Here is a 21197-nt window from a genome sequence, read left to right as displayed (position 1 = left end):
ACCTCATAGTTTTTAAAAAAACAGAAGGTCCTTGACAACATTTAATGTTGTTCTGAAGATAATTCCCGATCGTTTAATCACTTTTCTGTCCACTGGGATGAACAAACATTCCAGCATGAAACATGTATTTTTAAACCTGTTCCTGAAGTTGCTCTGTTCCTGTTTTATATCCAGCTAGACAATAATTACTTCTTTTGTACAACATAAGCTATAAAATAAGGCTAACATAACTGATCTTTTTCCAGATGATTGGAAGACTACATACGCCCAAACAATGATTATTTATTATTTATCTTATTGATTAAAAAGAAAATCTTTTGGGGGGTACTTCAAGGGCTCAGTACAAGAGTCACTGAGGATTATGGAAGCACCTTCATAACAGCAGGATTAGATGACCTGGTTAAGAATGCCAGGTATATCTTTTTCAGAAAAACAGATGCTTAGCTCTGTGACTTGAACACGATGATAATATATAAGGTACAAACTGCTAAGTGAACCATTACTGTAATCTAATCTGTCAAGTGCAAATCTATCCAGGAAGTGCCTGATGATATACTGTTGTACAACAGTACAATATTGCTAGTTGCTAGTTTTAACTACCACTTTTACAAAGTATGGCTTTAGCTAGGAGAGGTTGCTGTCAATCACACGACATACAAAGCACAACCTCAGCTTTCATCGTCCTTGTTCCATCTATCCCCATCATCCATCACACAGCAGGCCTTCAAACTGGAGCTGTTGCTCATATGATGCAAACCATGTATGTAGAGAAACCAGGTCCAGAATGCCTTTCATACTGATTAGAAAACATGAGATTTACACTTTAAGCCATGTGAGCATAATCTATGAAGACCTAGTCATCAGTATAATGAAAACCATACATAAATATCTCAACAGAACTTATCAGCAGGACATCATTATACGCTTCAGTAATGATAAAGGTTAAAAAGCAAACATGGCTTCTTAATGGCTTCCCCCTGAACGTGCTTTACTTTACGACTGATATGAGCTCTCAGCTATTTCTGATGCGCCGTCAAGGCCACCGTACTTCCTGCTGCAAGTGTCACTTGGAAAGAGAGGAAATGAGACTGCGTGTGAGCGTCAAGAGGAAGAGACGGTGTGGTCAACAAAGGCCAGAAAAGGATTCATTCAATGTGAAACAAAACAGCAACCATAGCAGAGACTTTTCAGAAGATGCTGTGTAAGGTCAGAGGGAAGGGGAAGTGGAACAGGAGGAACTACTTGACAACAGCAACTTCTGTAAATGCTCACGCTTACATTTACGCCACATTACCCACATGTTATATGGAACAGCTCTTCTGGGTACCAACACCTTTCCAGTGTCCTCAAGTGTACAGTCCCTGGAGGTAGTTATTATCGCCACTGCTCAGACATCCTGTTGGAACATGCTGGATGAGCTCAGGGGAAAGAACTGGCAAGGACTTTCAATATCCACTCAACCAGACAGCCACCCTGCGGTGAGCTCAGAATATAATCCTTTCATCTCCCATCGTCCCAGATTTCCACTCATGAAAGCTTGAAAAAAAAGCTGTTGAAGGGATTGGAACATATGAGGGACTTGAAATTAGGAGGGAAATATTGTTTTACTTGTCTTTGTGGCATGGCTCTGTATGTGTGTGCAAACCTTCCTTCACAGTTGGGATAAATAAAAATAAAAATGTCTTTGTGATCAGTGGCATTTCAGGGATTTCTTGGGGTAATCCTTTTCCAGCTGGTCTCTCTCGGGTCCATAGATGCTGTTGGCATGCCAGGAGAACCACACAATGATGGAGATGATGGTGGTCTGGAGGAGGAACATCACCCCGTAGGTGGAAGCTATGGTAGGTCCTGGTAGGCGGGAGAGGATGGCAGGGGGCAAAAGCAGAGTCGGGCTGAGCAGGATTGCCCTCACCTCGGTCTTGATCATGTGGAGTTCGTCGAGGATGGACAAAAACGTGCAACAGTGGAACCACTGGTGGCTGTGCCCCCAGATGTCGAAGCGGCCCGGGGCTATCCGCTCGGGGAACTTGCTGATGTTGAAGACGGCCGACACCAGCAGCCAGAGGCAGTGGCGATAGAAGAAGCTGGCCGTGGAGGTGGAAGCCGTGAAAGAGGAGGTGGTGGAGTAAGGCGATCTAGTGAGGAGGCGGTAGAAGACTGGCGTGGAGGAGACGAGGAACGGGAGGAGGAAAACAAAGGTTCGGATGACGTACCGATGCCGCCTCCACCTATGGCGAGTGTTGCAGCAAGATAAGACGCAAATGATTGCTACAACGCATGCGGTCGGGATGTAGAAGGTCTCAAAAAACACAGAGAAATCTGGGATTGCATAGGATGATGTAAGAGATCCTGCAGGTTCAAGTTTCAAGTCCATATGGGAGCCATTTCGGCCTCCTGTCTCTACTATCCCTGCCCGAGGGTGGATGTAGTAGTAGTACGCCAATGATGAGCCAACGGTGTAGGAACTGATAGTGCCGTAATCCACAAAGAAGCAGACTTCTCTTACCACCAGAGACATTGAGTTGAGCAGGTGGGCCATGCTGCTAGCCATTAACAGACAGAACACCCCAATAAAGTAGTTCCACAATGGATAGAAGAACGGGGCGTCGCCATTTGGCGCACCTTCCCAACCAAACACCTCCACAAAATAGTATGAAAAAATAAAAACTGGGAGGAAGTGTGTCCAGAAGTTGCCTGTTTCATTGGTGGGCCTGAATGCCGATAGTAAGCAATCCCTTAGGCTGTAGTTTGGGAAGCGGTAGCCAGTCAGGATGAAGTTTTCTATGACACGTGACGGCACATCCGTATGCCTCAGAAGAGGTACCGGCTGGCCACAGTTCAGTAGCATAATGTTCAGTTTGCTGACGGTCAAAAATGTCTATTTGAATCTGTCTTTTCCTGCACTGCACTTCAGTGTTTATTGCTTGGCTGATGACTTTATTGCTAATCACAGCATAGTAAGTGATCCCCATACACTCTCTCGCTAATGAGTAGAAAAGGCATCTGCAGGCTCCTCCGGCTTAAAAGAGACCTTTCAGCCCTGCTCTTCTAAGGCCCTTTGATCCCGGCTCCACTGTGGGGCCCGAGAGCTGTCGACTAGTCCAAAGAACAGAGCTGGTGTATACTCAGACAGACAGAAAACGGCAGGGCAGAGAGTAGTACCCAGAATCCCTGGGCCACCTGCTTGGTGAGCGTTGCAAAAGGTCAGCAAAACATCCAGCATGCACTGCTTTTCGTGCATTTTATTTAGTTCCCTTACTTTGCATAGGATATGGTCGGCGTGGATGTTTGTTTAGTCAAAAGCGACTTCACGTGTCTTGTTGTGGACAGTTCTGAAGCAGCAAATCCAAATGAAGGTCACTTATTACTGTGTTACAAGGTTGAGCAGCGTGTCAATGTGTCCATGCAGCAGCAGAGATGTCCTGAAGACACGTCCATCAAGCTCTGTGCTAAGTAGGTCATGCCGGCGATCAGCACTGTATCAGGATACAGCGGGCTACTCTTCCTCCTGTTGTTCCTGGTCCATCAGCCTGTATCCACGTCCGACTTCCACTTCATTCAGCTCCCATTCTGTTGCAATGCAGGGCGCTGCGGAGAAGAAGAAATCCCCCGGGACCGATGAGCAATCCGTTAAGTATGCCGGGGACGCAAGGTCAAGTTTGAATACATTCTGTGAGAGACAGCACACTTCCGTGAGTCTTTAGCCCTGTTAGTCTGAAGCCAACCGGCATTTCAGCAACACACCGAGGAGAACGGGAGACTGTTTGACAGGTACCAGCGTCAAGCTACGCACGCCATAATACCTGGGTTCCGGTTGTGAGTTTCAAAATAAAACTCAGAGGTCGTGACGTAACACTCTTTAGAGGTCATGTTGCTTGTTTCCAGTAACCTATAAGCTAAATGCACGTGATTGATATTTCTGTCATTTTCACAAGACCTTTACATCAAATCAGCTGTACTGGCATTCCTGCAGTTTTGCCAATGCAGAATTTAGGCCTACTTTTACAAATGTAGGCTAGTTATTCAGGATGTAACAAAAAACAAACAACAATTATATGATAAGGAAGGACAAAGGAGCACTGAATGTTGTTAACAATTTATTAAAAAATATATGCACAATAATATATGTAAAATAAGAGGAGTTTACAATCAAATGTAACGGCAACGGTTAGAACCCCTCTATTAAAAGAAAAAGATGAAATAAAAAGGAGTCCGATTTGGAAGAATGGAAGAATTGGAAGAAGGTGTTATTAACACGGACAAGAGCTGGCATTGCCACAGAACTGAAAACCAGCAGAACAACAGCAAACTGTACTGAGATCTATTTGATATCTTTTCTTTGATGGTTTGCATCATTATCACATTTTATAATATTCTTTATATTTGTAATTGTATATTTCTTTTTTGTCATAAGTTATTTATGTTGTCATAGTGGTGGCTACTAGTATGTTGTAGATGGTCTATGATATTGTAGTATGTCGGCTACATGGTAGCCAATGTCAACTTACACTTATTGTATTTTTTTTTTCATTCTGAATTATGTCACTTACATTATAAAGAATGCCATTTAAAAACTGTGCTTATAAGGTCAGGCCTGAACGTGACAGAAAACCTTACCCTTTTATTTTGAAGGCGAATTCACTCAGTTTCCGGTCACATTCTGATTAACTGCGCGCCTCCTCAACGGACAGTGGAAACTATTTCTAAGCTTTGCCCTTTCTGCCTTTTTCCTTCTCATGTATTTTTGCGGTTTTGTCCTTAACACGCACAACGAGGAAGCTGACTATTGCAAGCTGACTATTGCAAAACGACAGGAGGTAACCCGTGCGGTGCCGGGCTAAGGGTGTTCCCGTTATCTGCTTAAAATGCGCAGTTTGATCCTGTCGAGTAATCTTGTTAGAGCACTACTGTGAGCCTCTCTTCCTTTGCGTTCACTGTAAAGAGCCTCATAATGATGGAGCTATGACTCACCAACAATATATTTAAACAGGAATGCGCCTATGAATAGTTATTTCATAACATTTGATCTATTACACTAGTATTGTTACAACGTCCAACATCTCAGTATTACCCTCGGTAGTGTTGTGTTACCTCATATCTCTGTACCCTGTGTGTTTAATAATGTAGAAGAGTTGCCTAGTTTTAGTTTAGTCTCTTGTGCATTTTTTTTTATTTCATAAGCTTATTGTAAGCTTATATGATTTATGGCTTTCTATAATATGTTCTTTCTGATCTACCACATTTGTTTTTGATTTGATACTATAAGTGTAGTGTCTCATCTAGCGTGATCTATCTCTCTAGATAATCTTATTTTATCTTATCTTAGGCCAGATCTAATGCAGTGGCTAAACCTGGGCCAAAAAAGAGCTGCATGCACACATTTGTATCATTTTATTTGAAATATTTATGACCAAAGAAATGTATACTTAATACAGACTAAATAGAAGCAACGGGATACAGAGGCTCATTTCCTCTGGGCAATTAGGCTTTTATGTAAAATGCATTTATGTAGCCCGTTGCAAGCATGGGGTTTTCATACAATATCACTTTATAGGCCTTTAAATGCATTGACACTGTCTTAATTATATTTAGCATGTTGGCTGTCCAAACAAAATGACTTATTTTGGAGAGGATTGGCTCCTCTTTTGCAACATTACATTCTGAAGAAACTAAACTTCCTGTATATCAGTAAAACAGGACCACCCGCCCTTTTCCCCATTCACCCTCCAGCAATGACTGCTGTGGCCAGATGTCAGGAAGTCTTTGAACCAGCACTTTCGGCAGGATGGGGAGGGGTGCAGTGGCCACTTTCCAAATTTCCCTGAAGAATGAGAAGCAGGCCACACTCTATCGTGCGCAGCAGACTGGGAGAGAACGGCAACATGCCTTTTTAATTAGCGACTGACAGCACGGAAGGGTGAATGGATGTGGAGCCACGCCTGTAGCCAGTTATTGTGACGTAATAGACATTACAGACCCTCAGACAGACTCATATTTGGCACGGGACACATGTGAACTGACTGTTTTTTGGTAGTACAACCCGGCTCAAAGGCTGCAACATAAATGGGAGACCAGGCGAGTTAAAAGTGATAAATAAACACATTTATTCAAAGAACACATAAACTAAACTAAACAAATCAGCAGCTGTGTGAGCCAAAGGAGAGCCGAGATCCGTGTTCAGGTGCTGAGTCTATAGCTGACACTCCCACCAGGCTCAAGTGTGGCTCATCAGCTGACGATGAACAGCCTGAAAGACATGAAAGAGACAGCAACAGGACACAGACCCCGAGTGGAAGGGAGGGGTCGCTACAGTAGAACATTGTTAAGGTCTTGATTATATTCTAGTCCAACTATTAAAAGCTCTCTGAGCCTCTTTGAGCACCTGTGTGTCCCCCTGCTTCTGTGCACTTCTTGGGGCTGGTTCTGTCTTCAGCACGATGTCTCACCAACACTAATGTGAAAAAGCCTGTTAGTCTGTGTAAACAAGACAAAGACTTGTCACAGCGACAACAAATATGTAGCAAGTCCAGTCGCTTGACTGGTCATGTTTTGCAGAGGGGGAAAATGCTGCTTTACATATTTATGTCCCCCGGCCATAAATATGCGGCAGCAAAGAAAGACATCAATAAACTACAACTAGTTCAAAACTGAGCGGACATATTTGGCACCCGAGTGCTCAATAAGAGCAAATAGAGCATATACTCTGCCAGTCATGGTTCTCAGTTCCAATTAAACTCCTTATTGCTTTCCCATGTTTTTCAGAAATGTAGTATTTAATCAGACATCTGAATATTTCCTCAACCAAGTGCAAAAACATGCAACAGACATAACACAGGGAATTCTAGCTTAGGTCACTGGATACCTCCAACCCCAAGAACAAACCTCCTCAAACGCACAGTTATCTACCGTTAAAAACAGCTTGGAACTCCCCACCTCCTCATATAACTTATAGTGGAAACAAACTGTCATTTAAAAAACGATTAAAGGCTCACCTAAAGGCATATGACTAGAACTCCATTGCCTTTGTAGACTCCTGAGCCTTCTTTGAAGAAGTTATGGATGCATAATGTATATGGTCGGTTCTAATACTAGACACTTAACCCCAAGTTGCTCCCGCAGGCTGTTCCTGTGGAGCTTTGAGAGGTCGGAAGACTAGAAAACAGATTTATAAGTACAGTCCATTTACCATTTACCCACTATACATCCCAGTCTCAGACTGTACTGTTTTAAATGTATGTTTTACGTCACGTATACCCAGGAAGAACAGCAGCCGCCAAGAGCGTCAGCTAATGGGGATCCAGTTAATCAACAAATATCTCACCTGTCTTATTTAATGATAGTAGCGCATGTTCTTCTGGGCAGCCTTACTCTCCCTGAAGGTCAGGGACGGCAAGACTGGTGTTACTGACCGCTACCGGGTGCTGGACGTTTGGTAAATGTTTGTACATGAGGAGGAAGATAAAGCCATCGGAATACCTGGGAGGCAGTGAAACACAGACAAATATAAGAGCAGTAACGAGTAACACTATTAAAATGGACTGATAACTGCAGCGCTGCAATAACATGCAGCAGAGTCCCAACATGTCCAAGTTCACAGAAGCTGTTCCAGCTGATGAGTCAACTTTTGAACATCTAATCTGTGTGTATTTGTGTACTGTTTGTGTGTGTGTGTGTGTCCTTCGCATGTCTCGACAGCCGTTCATCCGCTCTACTTCACACTTGGTGGGTGTGTTGCTGGGGACCCAAGGGAGTGCCATGTTGAATTTGGAGCTTCATATGTGAACAGTTCAATATGAGTAAACATAATAAACAGGTTAGCAGTGCAGTGTTCAGCAGTGGGAGGGGCTTCAGGCCTCTTCAGACTCGAGCATGTCGCCTGCAGTGGGCCGGCTCACTTTTGCTGCTGGATGCTGGATGCTGGATATACTAACGGTACAACCGGACTCTTCTTCACTTCTCTGGTATCAACATGAGCGGATAGTCAACTGGAAGCAGCATCATAGTGTATTTCACCGCTGAGTGAGCTGCGACTTGGGTGTGTTCTTCCCCCATGAATGAATTGCTCTGCTGTGAGACTTAAAACTTTGCTGGCAGTAACTAACGATGTTACTGCCAGCAAAATACCTCCGCTAATTAAAGCCATGCTCTACTTTAGAACTGAGGTATGTCAAAGCAAGTGACTAATACGCCTCCACTAAGTGTATTTCACCAATGTTTCTGACTGTGAGTGACCCTGACACAGGTTTGTTTTTCATGGGGCAGATTTAGGGACTTTTGGGCTCCAAGAAATCGCTGCCTTGCTTTCCCTTCCACCCTTACTCTAACTGGGAATGTTGGTATCGACAGTGTTGCTCAAAGCTGCTCAAAACTCTGTAGTACAATTATTAACTAATAATAGTAAAACTATTATTACCACACAGTGAAAGTTCTGCATTCACATATTGAATGAATTAATAATGCATCATATTTCAGTTGTTATATTTTGTGAGTCAATTCTGAACGTAACCAGTAACATTTCTCTGTCAGGTAAATGTAATAACAGCTTCTGGTTGGCAAATGAAAATAAGTGGTTGCCGACCTCACAGGTCAACAGTGGAGTTTGCAGCAAGAAATTCATGAAAGGTTTGGTGCAGTGGCCACAGTAGGAATTGCAGCTGACGTGACCCTTAGATTCTTTGCATGTACATATTTCACAACATAAACAACTGTATTTAGTTGGTTATGTATAGGTTGCCAGATCTGGTTTGTGGGCACAGGTGTTGTTTTTGGTCCCTTTACAGGCATAGCAGTACCAAACCAGGCAACCTCACTATGACGTCTAATATAAGTCTTGTTGCTGTGACATGAAATAGTCCCAGCTTTCTGTAGAGGCACACATTGAAGGTTATTTTACAGGTCCGCCTCTCCCTGCTGCACAGCTGAACAGCAGCTCTGCCAGCTGGGCCTTGCGCGCCATGTAACCGGCCAGTTTGGCACACCGGTCCTCATGCTTGTCATCCTCTAGGAAACACTGCTCACAGTACAAATCTTCTCTACACCGGGCGGTTCAGAGGGATGCATTTAAACACAGACGAAGCGGGGCATAGAAAGAACATCCAGTACCGAAGCAGGGAGTCCTGCACAAGCAGAGGAAGGAACTCAGATTCAATTACAAAGAGGAGAAGAGAATTGCTGTGAAAACACTGACATTACAAAGAACCGAGTAGAAAATGGTTTTCTGACAAAACAAAGCATGTGAATAGAAGTCAGCATGTGTCAACCGGAGGGAAACGATGTGTGGAACAATGTGGCAACATTTCACAATAGAGTCGGCCTGTTTTACCTGTGGTTCCCCGAGGTTTTATAACTTATTCTTCTTAGACTTCTTATACTATTTTAAACTTAACACAGGAAGTGGAAAGTCCAAACTATTAAAAACTGTTAGACTCTAATAAGTAAGCCTTTGCTGTTTTTACAGGATTTGTGGGTAATGAATTCCTTCAAAATTCAACCAGTTAACTGACACCTTTATCCAGACCAGTGAAGTACCAGGTTGCCAGGTAATGCATGAATGCCATTTGGCTACTCCACAGCAAAGTAACCAGTTAATCCGTAGTGACAGCTGCCAACAGTGTGAAGAAGCCTGAAGAGGTTTAAGAACCTGCGCTGTACCACAGGAAGAATAAGCTATAGACAGTATGAGCCTGGCAGCCACAGCCAGCTGGTCTCTGCAGTGCAGATGAAGTGAATAGACTTGACCTGCAGGCCCTGGTGGAAAACACCGTAATCATCTGCTCACACGGTCTACAGACACCGACATGGTGGAAATCACAGCATGAGGCAAACTGACCAATGCTGATGATATAAAACTGAATGGATGTTTTTTAGTTGTATATTGTAGAACTGAAAGTGCTTGTATACATTTGTGACCAACAAAATCACTTTGTCCTAAAACATATGTAATAGCACCAGCTAATATTTATTCACTTTAATTCTTTATTCTTTTTTTGAATCTGTCTTTCTCAATAATCCCAACTTTGTGGAAGTGAAAAATTAGTTGCTGGAGTAAAAGCTCTCAGACAGCTAGCGGTTGCAACCTCCGCTTCAACTGTTTTCAATGTAAATACAGTAGCTGAGTAGCAGATGTTGGTGGTAGTGGCAAGGACAGGGAGGCCAGCTGCCACTCTCTGTGATGCATTTATGATATTAGTTAGCAAAACTTGCTATGCTAATCATGTCATGTTGCTAACCATTATTTCCAAACATTGAGTATTGTGCCAATACATTGGCTGGAAATGCTGAGTCAAACAAAACGTAGCAACCACTGGTGCTTTCTGTTTGACTTTGGCTCCCCCTAGTGGAGGCATCAAAGATGACACTTACAAAACATGCAGCTACAGCTCCATTCCCCCTCAGCGTCCCACCCAGGGAAACGGAGATATGTGGGCTGAAGACTAGACTGCTCCAACTTTATCTTGGATTGTCTTATCTGTCCAAAAGCAAATACCATCAGAATATTTAATGACAGATAGTTCAGTTTGTGCCTGTTGCAGCTTTAACTTAAATGAGGAAACACTGTTCAAATCCACAGATTTGTAGACCACACCACAGAATGAAAGGTGTCAAAAATGATGCACAAAACATAACTAGAATGTTTTTTATTTTATTTGATAGTGCAGTTCTATAAGGCTTGGTGTTTGATTTGAATATAAACTCAACATCACGTAGCATGTGTATATATATATATATATATATATATATATATATATACTATACTGTATATATTAAGAAACAGTGTATCTTAATGTTGACAATGCAGCATTGAATGTGTGATTTCCTATTGTCTTGTTACAGTATTTGGCTTTTTCTGCATGTGTGTGTGTGTGTCTTTGATGAGTCCTTCTTCTTTCTGCTGCTGTGACTGCTCTGCTGCAGCCTGTAGGTTTTTTTAGCCTGGATTCTCTCCTTCTCCAGGACCTCAGTGTCATCCAGAATCTCTAGGCCTGGGATCTGACTGATGACATACTGTCTAAGGAGACAAAGGTCAGGATAAATTCAACAACAAACAGAGAGTGGGAAATTTACATGAGTGTAAACGTTTGCACAACCCAATTGGGTCTGATTACATTACACACGTTTTACAAATAAAGAATATGCACAGGGCTTATGCTACAGTGTATATTAAAGAAGATTTTCTGCTTGTATGGTTGTGACTTGAAAGGTACATTCATGGGCTGATTATGAGACCATGGGGAACTGGGCACAGACATGCACAACGCCCCACCACGTCTCCTACAAAAGATAAAGATGGATAGTCTTTATAGTTTAGCTTCTTTTTGTTGTTGTTTTGAGTCTCTTTACAGTTGTCACTTTGTAGTGATTTTATGCCTCTTTGTAGTAAATTTGAGTCTATTTGTAGTCATTTTGTGTCTCTTTGAAGTCATTTTGTGTCTCTTTGAAGTCATTTTGTGTCTCTTTGAAGTCATTTTGAATCTTGCATTTTTGCCCTTTTGCTCTTTGTAGTTATCTTTCTTTGTAGTCAGTTTGAATCTTTTCTTTGTTGGTACATGTCTCCTTAAGTAACATTTAGTTGGTGATGGCCAGGGGCCTGTTCAGTAATCTATCAATGGGTACACTGATGCATCTGTTGTAGCATCGTTCACTGGTGAGATAAAGATCCATGTCCATTAGTTTGTCCATTAGTTTTGAACAAAAATGGTAATGGACACATTATCACTGGTTTGCCCGTTAACCAAGTAGATAATGCTAATTAACTGGATCTGTACAGTTAACATTGAGCATTAGGGGACTTTTTTTCTTATACAATATTCTGTACCCTGTTTTCTGTATTCTGTTGGTTTTCTATGTTGGAATTGTATATTTGTTGTACTGTATGATATATATATATATATATATATATATATATATAATGGATAATGGAAAATGGATGGATGGATAGATGGATATAATTATATCCATCCATCCATCCATTTTCCTCCGCTTATCCGGGGTCGGAACAGATTCACAAAGTTATAGCTATTTTATAATTTAATAATTTTTCTTAAATACACCACATGTACTGTAATTTATAAAAATATTTTTCCCATTATCTTATTTTCTCATTGCACAGCTACTGTGTTCCTCAGTTGCTCTGCTTGCAGTGCAGCTTGTTTTAAGTAGAGCTTTTATCCAATCAGATTTCACCTCTGTGTCTCTAGGTAAGAAGAGAGGCCCCAGGCCTGCAGACTCACAAGTGAATCCATCCGAGCGAGCCCCATTTGGGGTTCAGAGTGAGACAGTTTAGTGTAGAGCATGTCATAAAATGGACTTTTCAGAATAAAATATAATTAATGCTTCATACATGCTATATACCAAATTAACGAAGAGATTCTGTTCTACACTGTCCTGCAAGCCAGTGTACGCACTCCAAACACAATTCTAACCAAACTCAAATAAGCAACTAAAAGAATGTTCACAATATCACTCTTTTTTTGCCATTGCTGAGCCGACCACAAACTCCGGTAGGCGCTAATAAGAAGATGCTAAATGCTAACACGGAAAACCGAAATAGCAGAAAACACGCCAATAACACACTGAATCCAAAGATATCTTCAGTATTTCTCTAAGTCAAACCACCACAGAGCTGTGAGCAAACAAGCACCAGAACAACAAACCGCTTCACTGCTAATATTTCATAAACTCCTTACCTTTGTGCTGTTTTGATGTAAACAAAGGCATAAAAAAGAAAAAGCCCAAAACTGCTGTATTAGGATGTATTGAACACCATTAGTAATATACAAGTGAAATATGTAGTTTGGTACATGAGAAAATTCAAATGGCACACATGGTGCCCAAATGTGTCCAAATGCACATTTTGGAAACCTCGCCTAAACTCTCTGTACTAAAACCTATCTAAAGTTGTTTTGCTTCACTTTAGCAAAGTCAGACTTTGCAGAGAGACTGCTAACATGTTGTGCTATGATTTGTGAGAGTTTTTAGGCTAGCCAGGGCCTCATTTCAAGAAAATAATAACAATAAAAGTGCTTTTTTTTCAGGCGAACCTGAAAATTTTCAATTTGAGCTGTGTGCCATCTTCATTTACTCTTAACCAGTAACATATATACTGATATTTACACATCTGATCAAATCTCACTTTTTTCTTTTTTTATTCTCACATCAAAATTATTAAAATAGACCTTGTAGTTACAGAATTACAGTCTCTTGAGTATGGGCATGCAATTTTCGAGAAAAGGCCTAAAAAAAGGCTTAGGGTCCAAGAGGTTTTTAAGTGAATGGGGACAATATTGTTGATTGTCATAGTCTTCAACCAATCAGATCTTTAGTTTGACATGTTGGGTGTATTCTTTGACGTGCCAGAGCCTGCTAGCTGGCCTATAAGGACGTCAGCATTACGTGCAGCTCAGTTTTCAGGAGCAGCTCTGCAATGAGGTGCAGCGTGTGCTGTGATTGGTCAGTGGGCAAACACGTGACTATTGTGAAACGAAACTTACAGCAGAGGCTCAGTCGGAGTAGTAAAAGTTCAAATTGAAAGATATGGTAGAAATTATGATATTTTTTGCATTTTGCTTGGTGTAGATTATTATTATTTTTACCTAGCTTTGTTTTTTAACACTCAATGGCTGAAATTGGAAGAGAAACAGATTTATGAGTTGGGATTTAACCGTGGGATTAAACTCTTTGTCAACAAAGAAAGGAGGATTTGATCAGCATTTGGTAATTCAACTGGTTCGTTTTTTTACATCTGAATGGCCCTTGAGTGTGTAGCAGAATGCGTGTTGCTGCTGTTGTTTTCCCATTAAGCTAGTTAGCCTAGCCTCCCAGAACACTTGCGGAGCATCAGCTGTTTTTTGTTGTGGTTTATTTTGTTCCAGTTCATAGGTCACACAGATCATTGTCTCCTAGTGAGCACAGAAAACATTATATTTTCTACAATTTAAGCTTCTGCATTTTCCAAATGTACTGTTGTTCGGTTTGTAAGCCTTGTACCGAACGGTTTAATACGAATACGTATATGTTACAGCCCTAGAAACGAATAATAAACGTAGCTGTGGCGCCATCATGAGGTTATAAGGTGGTATTTCAGCAGTGAAGGCCCAGGTATGAAATGCACGGCCCGCTACTGGTGTGTATGTGTGTGTATGTTGTGTTGTCGTGTGATATGATTGGTTATCCTATTTTGGCTTCCCTAAACTATAAATGAAATAGCAGATGGATTATTACTAAATACTTTGTTCTTCATCAGAACTTTTAATCTCAGACAGCACAAGTCCAAACCAAGTGAAAACCTGGAAGATTATTTTTCATAAAGAAAGAATATAAAGAATGCATAGAGGGTTTTGATTTGTGTTAAATAGACCACATCTGTGCAAACTGGAGCAGGTAGTGAAAAGGATGTCATTTCTCACCTGTAGTCTTCGTACTGAGTCAGACTTCCTCCATTGAAATAGCTAGGGGCTGCCCCGTTGTTCATCATACTGAGGATCCTATGTTGGAAAGGAATATAGCAGCTTAAAGAATAAATATCATGTTTATATGAACTAACATACTAATAACACAATCCAAGACTCACTTTATGTTTGGGAACTTCCGTCGGATTTCTTCCACAAACACAGGCAGATTGTTGATCTTGTTCTTGTTGATGCACACTGTGGTGACACTGGGCATGTAGGGGAACTTGATGTGAGATGTGTAGTTGTTGCAGTCCAGGATCAGAGTGCTGAGCTTCTCCAGCTGGCCCAGCAGAGCCGGGTTCCAATAAGGACTGAATGAAGGACAACACAGCAAACTCAAACTGCTCAGGTTTGTAAGTCTCTGAGGAAATAAACATCGAATGTATATCTGTGTGATTGATTTCATATTTACTAACAATATGTTGTTTCCTGTAATATGTTGTTGCAGAAATATGGGGCTAACCTATGACTTCAAGAAGAAGTTCACGCACACAACGAGCAACACCCTGAACAGTTTTTGGATTTCTAAACGTATCTGATATCTATCTATAACTTCCATTTGTCCCACTTACAGCAACAGCTCAGACAAAATAAATATCATTAGCTCCACCTCTCGGTCCCGTCAAACACTGTTTCTTCCTACATGGTAAGATTTCATGTGTGTCTTTAGCCATGTCGCAAAATTGCTTTAGGGATGGCAACGTCAGTCGGTCAACCAGTTTGATTCACACTGAAATATCTTGTCAATATTTGTAATGTTTGCTATGAATTGTTGACTACACAGGGCTGTAATCCACCAATGAACAGGAGATTGCAAACCGAAAACGAAAAGTCGCCTTCAACCATCTAACCAAGCCTCCAGGAAGAGCATCAGTCTTTGAAGCCAATTTTATATTGTGGCCAAACGGTGGAAATCCAATTTCAGGTGATGCCATTGGGCCCAAAAATACTTTTCTCTATAGACTTACATTGAGAAAGAGGAACTGTAAATCAGCAAAAACAAAACGTAGGTATCAACTTCCCATTACAAGTACTATATAGTGCTCGTCATAGACTGTATATGAGAAGTGTTGAAGCCTTGAGTTCAGCAATTTCATGTTGTTTTTTCAACATAAACTAATCCTCAGAAGTCAAACTTATTTTTCCCTTCATGTGCCACTGAGCAACTTTCATAGGAATGAATGGGGTGCTGCCTCCAACGCTATATATATTTTTTTGTACATCCATGCTTCTTTTTATTTATTTTCATTGCCATGTTTCACACATGTTCCCTTCAAGATAAATTGTAATAACTCTGGTGATCCACTAACTTTTTAATCTATTGGAATCATCAGGTAACAATATTTACTTGTCCAATACGCATTACCAAATAAATACCTGCAAAACTAATGACATTCCCTTGACCGTCGTTTCAGATAAGGAAAATCTCCACAAACAAGAGCAGGAAAAAACAAACACTGGATCACTGAGCAGTCGTTTGGTCTTTAAACTTCTAAAGGAATAAAGGATACTCATCCAGCAGGTTGTAACTCAGGTCCAGCACCTCCAGTGAGTCTGTCTGTGGCAGAATGGTTTCATAGGGGATTTCTGTTAGACTCTGGTAAGCAAAAGAAAGCCACTGAAAGCTTGAGGTGTGGCTGGGTTGGCTGTGCTGGCCGGAGGTGGGATGATCCATGACAAAGAAAAACAACTCAGCTGCTCCTCTTCCCTTGTATTGATAGAGATTAGGAGAGAAGTCAGGTGATTATGTCATGATCAAACCTTTAATAAACAGCACAACAATAAACTGTTAATAGACATGAATAACTGTTTGGGTTTCAGCTGAGTAGAAATGACACATGACACATCTTATTCTCCAGGCTATACTCCATTTACAATTTACCCCTGGCAGAATGACAGCACACATTTTCTAGTCTAAAGACACGTATGTGTTCTAATAGAGACTAATGGGAGGATTGGGTCCATATTACGTTGCGATCTGGAGAAAGTAACACTGAGATCATCTGACAAATATTGCTGTAGTGTTGGTGCAACCAGTTCAGCAATTAAACTAGAAAAACACACACTTTTTTGTGTCTTTCTTCAATTTGTAACAAACACATCACATTCACATTATGTGATACCTGAAATGTGGCTCTGTCCCAAGCTCCAGCTAGCTAGTTCTTGATGAACAACAGTGTATTCATCCGCCCAGAGTGTGGCCTGCACAAGACTCTATGAAGCGGTGTACAGTCACTGCACCGACCACAAATCCTCTAGACCCATATATGTTGATTTTACATTTCAATTTGTATTTTTGGGCAAATTAAAAAAATGAGACACAACATGTTGATTAGTGAACTAGATGTGTTGGTATTGGCGTATCTTTAAGCTTTGGTCAGTCTTAATGCTAAGCTAGGCTAACAACGTCCAGACTTCAGAAGCCGGTGGCACCACCTGATCTTTACTAAGCCTGGTCCTAACTGCTAAGTCGGTCTTCTTTAAGACCACTCTTTAGAAACATCGGTTGCACCAACCAAACTTAATCCTAGTCTTAACTATACCTGGTTTTAGCGTTGCGCGTTTATCCGCATGCCCATACGACTATACCTATTGCCTAGCAGGGCAGGTTGCTACACAGTGTTAACAATCTCCCCCTGTCTTGACAATTTGTAGCAAATCATTTGTAATTTGCAGCAACGTTACAGAGGATCAAAGAGAAACAAGAGATGAATAGAGCTGTAGAGCCAGCACGTGAACAAGCAGTTCAACCTAGAGACAAATAAGAAGAAGCGGTCTATTGGAGAGAGATAACAGTGGTGTAGGAGCCAAATGTGGTGTTATTCTCCGGGTATACATTGGGTGGCGCTATATTATTGTCCTGTGCTCTGTCTATATATTTTGGTAACTCACTGGTGTTGGCAGGTGTTTGACCCCGGAAGGGCAAACGGTTTTTGACCGCTTTATGCGTTACGGTTTCCCGAACCGGTGTGTTTATGTCGGTGGAAAGAAAAGGAAAATAAACAAGCTTTCATCAAACAAACTGGTCAGTGAACATGTACCTCAAAGGTAATCTAGACGCCCCACGCTAGCGCGTCAGCCAGGTCATTCCAGAGGGAACGACACCTCAGTGGCCTACAGAACAAGACTGGGCTTCTTTAACAAGTGGTGATGAATGATTGTTCAGACTCAGGCAGCCTTTGCTCTGAACATGATGTAAAGAAAAAGTGGAAGAACCTATAAAAAGAAAGGTCCTCCCCGAAAGCACACAGTCATGAGATTGATAGCAATCATCTCTCTGAAAGAAAGTCAATAAGCTCTTTTTTTAAATAGTCAATTACCATTTCAAAGATTAGAAAGTAAACAAAAGACATTTTTAATCAAACTGTCATGCACATGTAACGATAACCTGGATACTTTAACCAGAATGCAAGTCATATATTTTTCTAGTGTGATGGCCTATATGGTTAGCCGGCTGACATAGTGACATCGTCTTAACACAAAAATGCTCAGATATATCAGAAATGATAAAGACAAAAAGAAAAAAAAAACAGCACAGAAAAGAAATGAGCTTATCACAGCCACTAAGGCCAAAACATGTTGACCTGAAAACTGCAGCCACAGGGTGTGTTATGTCACCTGAAAGCCTCTTTACTCTAAAACATATTATGGATTATATTATGTAAGTATAGTCGCTGAGAGAGATATTAGGATTCATATCATTCAAAGCAGCGCTGTTTTTGGTATTAAATTGTCTTTTCATAGCGCATGCCTGCACATGATACACAGTGAGGTAAGTACTGATAGTTCACTTAACATGTTACCTGGCAGCAAAGTACTCTATTCCATTAAACACTGCTGGTGAATTCTCAAAACGTACTGCTGTTCTAAATGCTACTATCAAAGGTTTTGCAAATAACATATTTTATGTTTTACAGTAGTATACATACCATAACAACATGTTGGCACTGATCTTAAACTGCACACATATATCAGGTTGTCCTGCTACTTTGTGAAACCCTTAAATAAGAATCTAGATGCAGCATAGACAGTTTTAGCAGGACTTACGGAGCCGGAGAGCATCTGGTCGATCTTTTCAGTGCATGCAAACTTCTGAGAAATGCTTTCAGCTCATATAAAAGGCCCTCTTTCATACCCCCGGCTGTAGATCACATGACGGGGATAATCACATTGCTGCTGAACCTTGTGGTCCAGATCTTCACAACACGGCTTATAAACTGTGAAGAAATGTCAACATGACATAGTTTTACTGTACGCAATGACAGATAGATTGCTAATCATAGACAATGATTAGCCAATGATGGCATATTATTGGAATGAAAAATTACATTTTCTCTAGAATAGGGGGACATTTTGGAGTATATGTTCACACACACACACACACGTGACACATCACAGACGATTTCACAAACACTGATTTCATTCTTCTAGGACATACTGTAAGATCTTCTCTAAAAGATATTGAATGAGACCTTTAAATGGAATTCAACACATTCTGTAAATGAAAAAATAAATGAACTGATTGTACAAAATATTACATTAGAGCTTAATTTACACAAATCAACTATTTTATTTTGAAAAACATTTTGGTGCTTTTTTTCCGTTTAAAGTGCCAAATAAACATGTTTATGAATGGAAATCATGAGGCTTGAAGAGATCTTTAAAGAAATGAAGCTTTCTAATCTTCATAGAAACATGTTGAAACACAGACTTCTCAATGAACACTTCAACAAAGTGGATGCAGATGTTCTGTCCATGGCCGGCTTATCTTTTTATGAGTTCCCCCGGCAAATATTCGCTGGTGGGCCCCAATGCCTCCCCATCCTCCCCACCAACACCACCGCTGTCTGTGCATTGTGTGTGTTCCCATTCACCCCCAGCATCCCATCAAGAACACATAGCAGTTTACACATGGCATTTTCATTATATTTTGCCTGTAGACACGGAAACAAAGCAGTACTCCTCTGCTGGAAGACTGTGGCAATTAGGCTGCAGTAATCTGATTAAACACAAATTAATTTAGAATATGCACAATGCAAGCACATGATAATGCACATCAAATAATAAAAGCTGTAAAACAAGATTCGGACACAGGGTGCCTTATAATGTTGCAGGAGCTGTAGAAAATAATAACAACAAGCAGATTTAAGAATGTATCTGTACCACGAACCAACAGTGAATCAGGGGCACCCTGTTTAATACAGCCTTGGTTCTGACTGAAATAAGTAAAATACACTACATACCTTTCTTAAAAGTCTCTTTTGAGCTTTACATATATACTACGTAAGCCCAGATAGGCAAGTGAGAAAAAAACCCGATGGTCCATTTCCTAAGTCTGATCTTAGTTGTTTTCTGTCCTGTGTTTATGACTAAAGAATAATTGGAACAGTTCTTGCCAGGAGAATCTTTCTAAATTCCTTTTTTTGTTTTTACCTTTCAAACAAGTGGAATAGGATTCTACCAGGATCATTTTTTCACAGATAGAAAAAAGTGACTTTGTTTCACAGATTTTAGGAATTCTGATAGATTATCATGGCAAAACCTTTTTTTATGATCAGTCTCAATAGAGGGATTCACAAATATATATATATATATATTCACAAATATATATATATATATTTATATATATAATATAATAATATAAATCTCTCCACAAAAATATGTGTCGTTGCACACACAACAGTTATCATTATATCTGATTGTTAACAAATTCTACATATAAAAAAAGTCACAATTTATTTTTAAATAAATGTTTTAGAAGTCCACAAATATATATATTTAAAAGGATTTTAAATTGTTATCAAAAACATATTTGGTTGTCGTTACATTAATACAAAAACTTTTGAACTTGCATTTACAAACTGCTTGTCATGAGTGAACTTCACTGCATTCGTTTCTGGGGCTTTTGAGACTGATGATGCTGCTTGATTCACAAATGCATTATTTTCAACGGGGAGTATTCTGTAGCCAATTAGATGCCTCCTCCATTTTCAACCAATCACATGAGCATGACCCCCCAAGGATATTGGATGGTGCAGGAATAAGTCCTTAAACCAGGAAATGATTTTACTTCCGGTTCCTTTGTCTCAATTCAATGTGTTTTTTGAATGGGTCTGTTGTCAGATGTCTGACATCAGGTCTGTGGTTTACACAAGCTTAAGATAATTTAATGTTTTCTTCTACAATATGAATTATGTTAGTGGATACCCTTCTTGTGAATTTTGAAGCTTTAACGTGTCTTAAAAAGGCGATTGCTAACAAGTGGCTAAAGGAGAGTACAAAACATCATCATGCCAACTAGTCCACCTTCACACCCTTGTTGTGTAGACTTGTGCTCATGCGAGTGGTGGTGTTCGTTTATACCCTTAGCATTCGTTTTTTTCCACTGCCAATTGTTCATCTGTAAAGATTATCTTTCTGAACAAAACTTGTAAGTATCATAAATTTGTGTTTGCAACAGAGCTTATTTTCTGCAAAAATCCCAAATCCAATCGAAATATCCTGTTGGCTTTTTGTACTGGAACCAGTGGGATGCTAGCTTCCGGAGTTGGCGTACAAAACTATGTCATCCCTGCACCACTCCATACTCTTATGTCATGCACAGGGTGGGAACCCAGCAGCAGGATGGAAAGGAATCTCCACGAAACAACTAAACTTCTTTCTAATACATTTAATAAATCAAGAAATATTTGTGTGTGCGTCAGAAATATATTTTTGAATCTTAATTTATATATGTGGATTTTAACT

At 40.4% G+C, this 21197-nt stretch overlaps 2 protein-coding genes across 2 annotated transcripts; both read right to left on the bottom strand.

Annotated features, from left to right (window-relative positions):
* Window positions 1-1638: 1638 nt before the first annotated feature.
* On the bottom strand, window positions 1639-3657 carry paqr9 (progestin and adipoQ receptor family member 9). Its single transcript, XM_079184731.1, has one exon. The coding sequence runs from the start codon at window positions 2846-2848 to the stop codon at window positions 1691-1693; it is 1158 nt and encodes a 385-aa protein (XP_079040857.1). The 5' UTR covers window positions 2849-3657; the 3' UTR covers window positions 1639-1690.
* Window positions 3497-16125, bottom strand: LOC306714601 (leucine-rich melanocyte differentiation-associated protein; the record flags this gene model as incomplete). Its single annotated transcript, XM_079184647.1, has 7 exons — window positions 3497-3670; window positions 8894-9010; window positions 9103-9116; window positions 10902-11008; window positions 14406-14483; window positions 14570-14761; window positions 15962-16125. The coding sequence occupies 7 exons, from the start codon at window positions 16123-16125 to the stop codon at window positions 3497-3499; spliced, it is 846 nt and encodes a 281-aa protein (XP_079040773.1).
* Between the last annotated feature and the right edge of the window lie 5072 nt (window positions 16126-21197).

The sequence above is a fragment of the Pholis gunnellus genome, assembly GCF_910591455.1.
Source record: "Pholis gunnellus genome assembly, chromosome: 23".
In the NCBI taxonomy this organism is placed as follows: Eukaryota; Metazoa; Chordata; class Actinopteri; order Perciformes; family Pholidae; genus Pholis; species Pholis gunnellus.
Note: the sequence above shows the minus strand (reverse complement) of the source record. Positions and strands in the feature narration are given on the sequence as shown.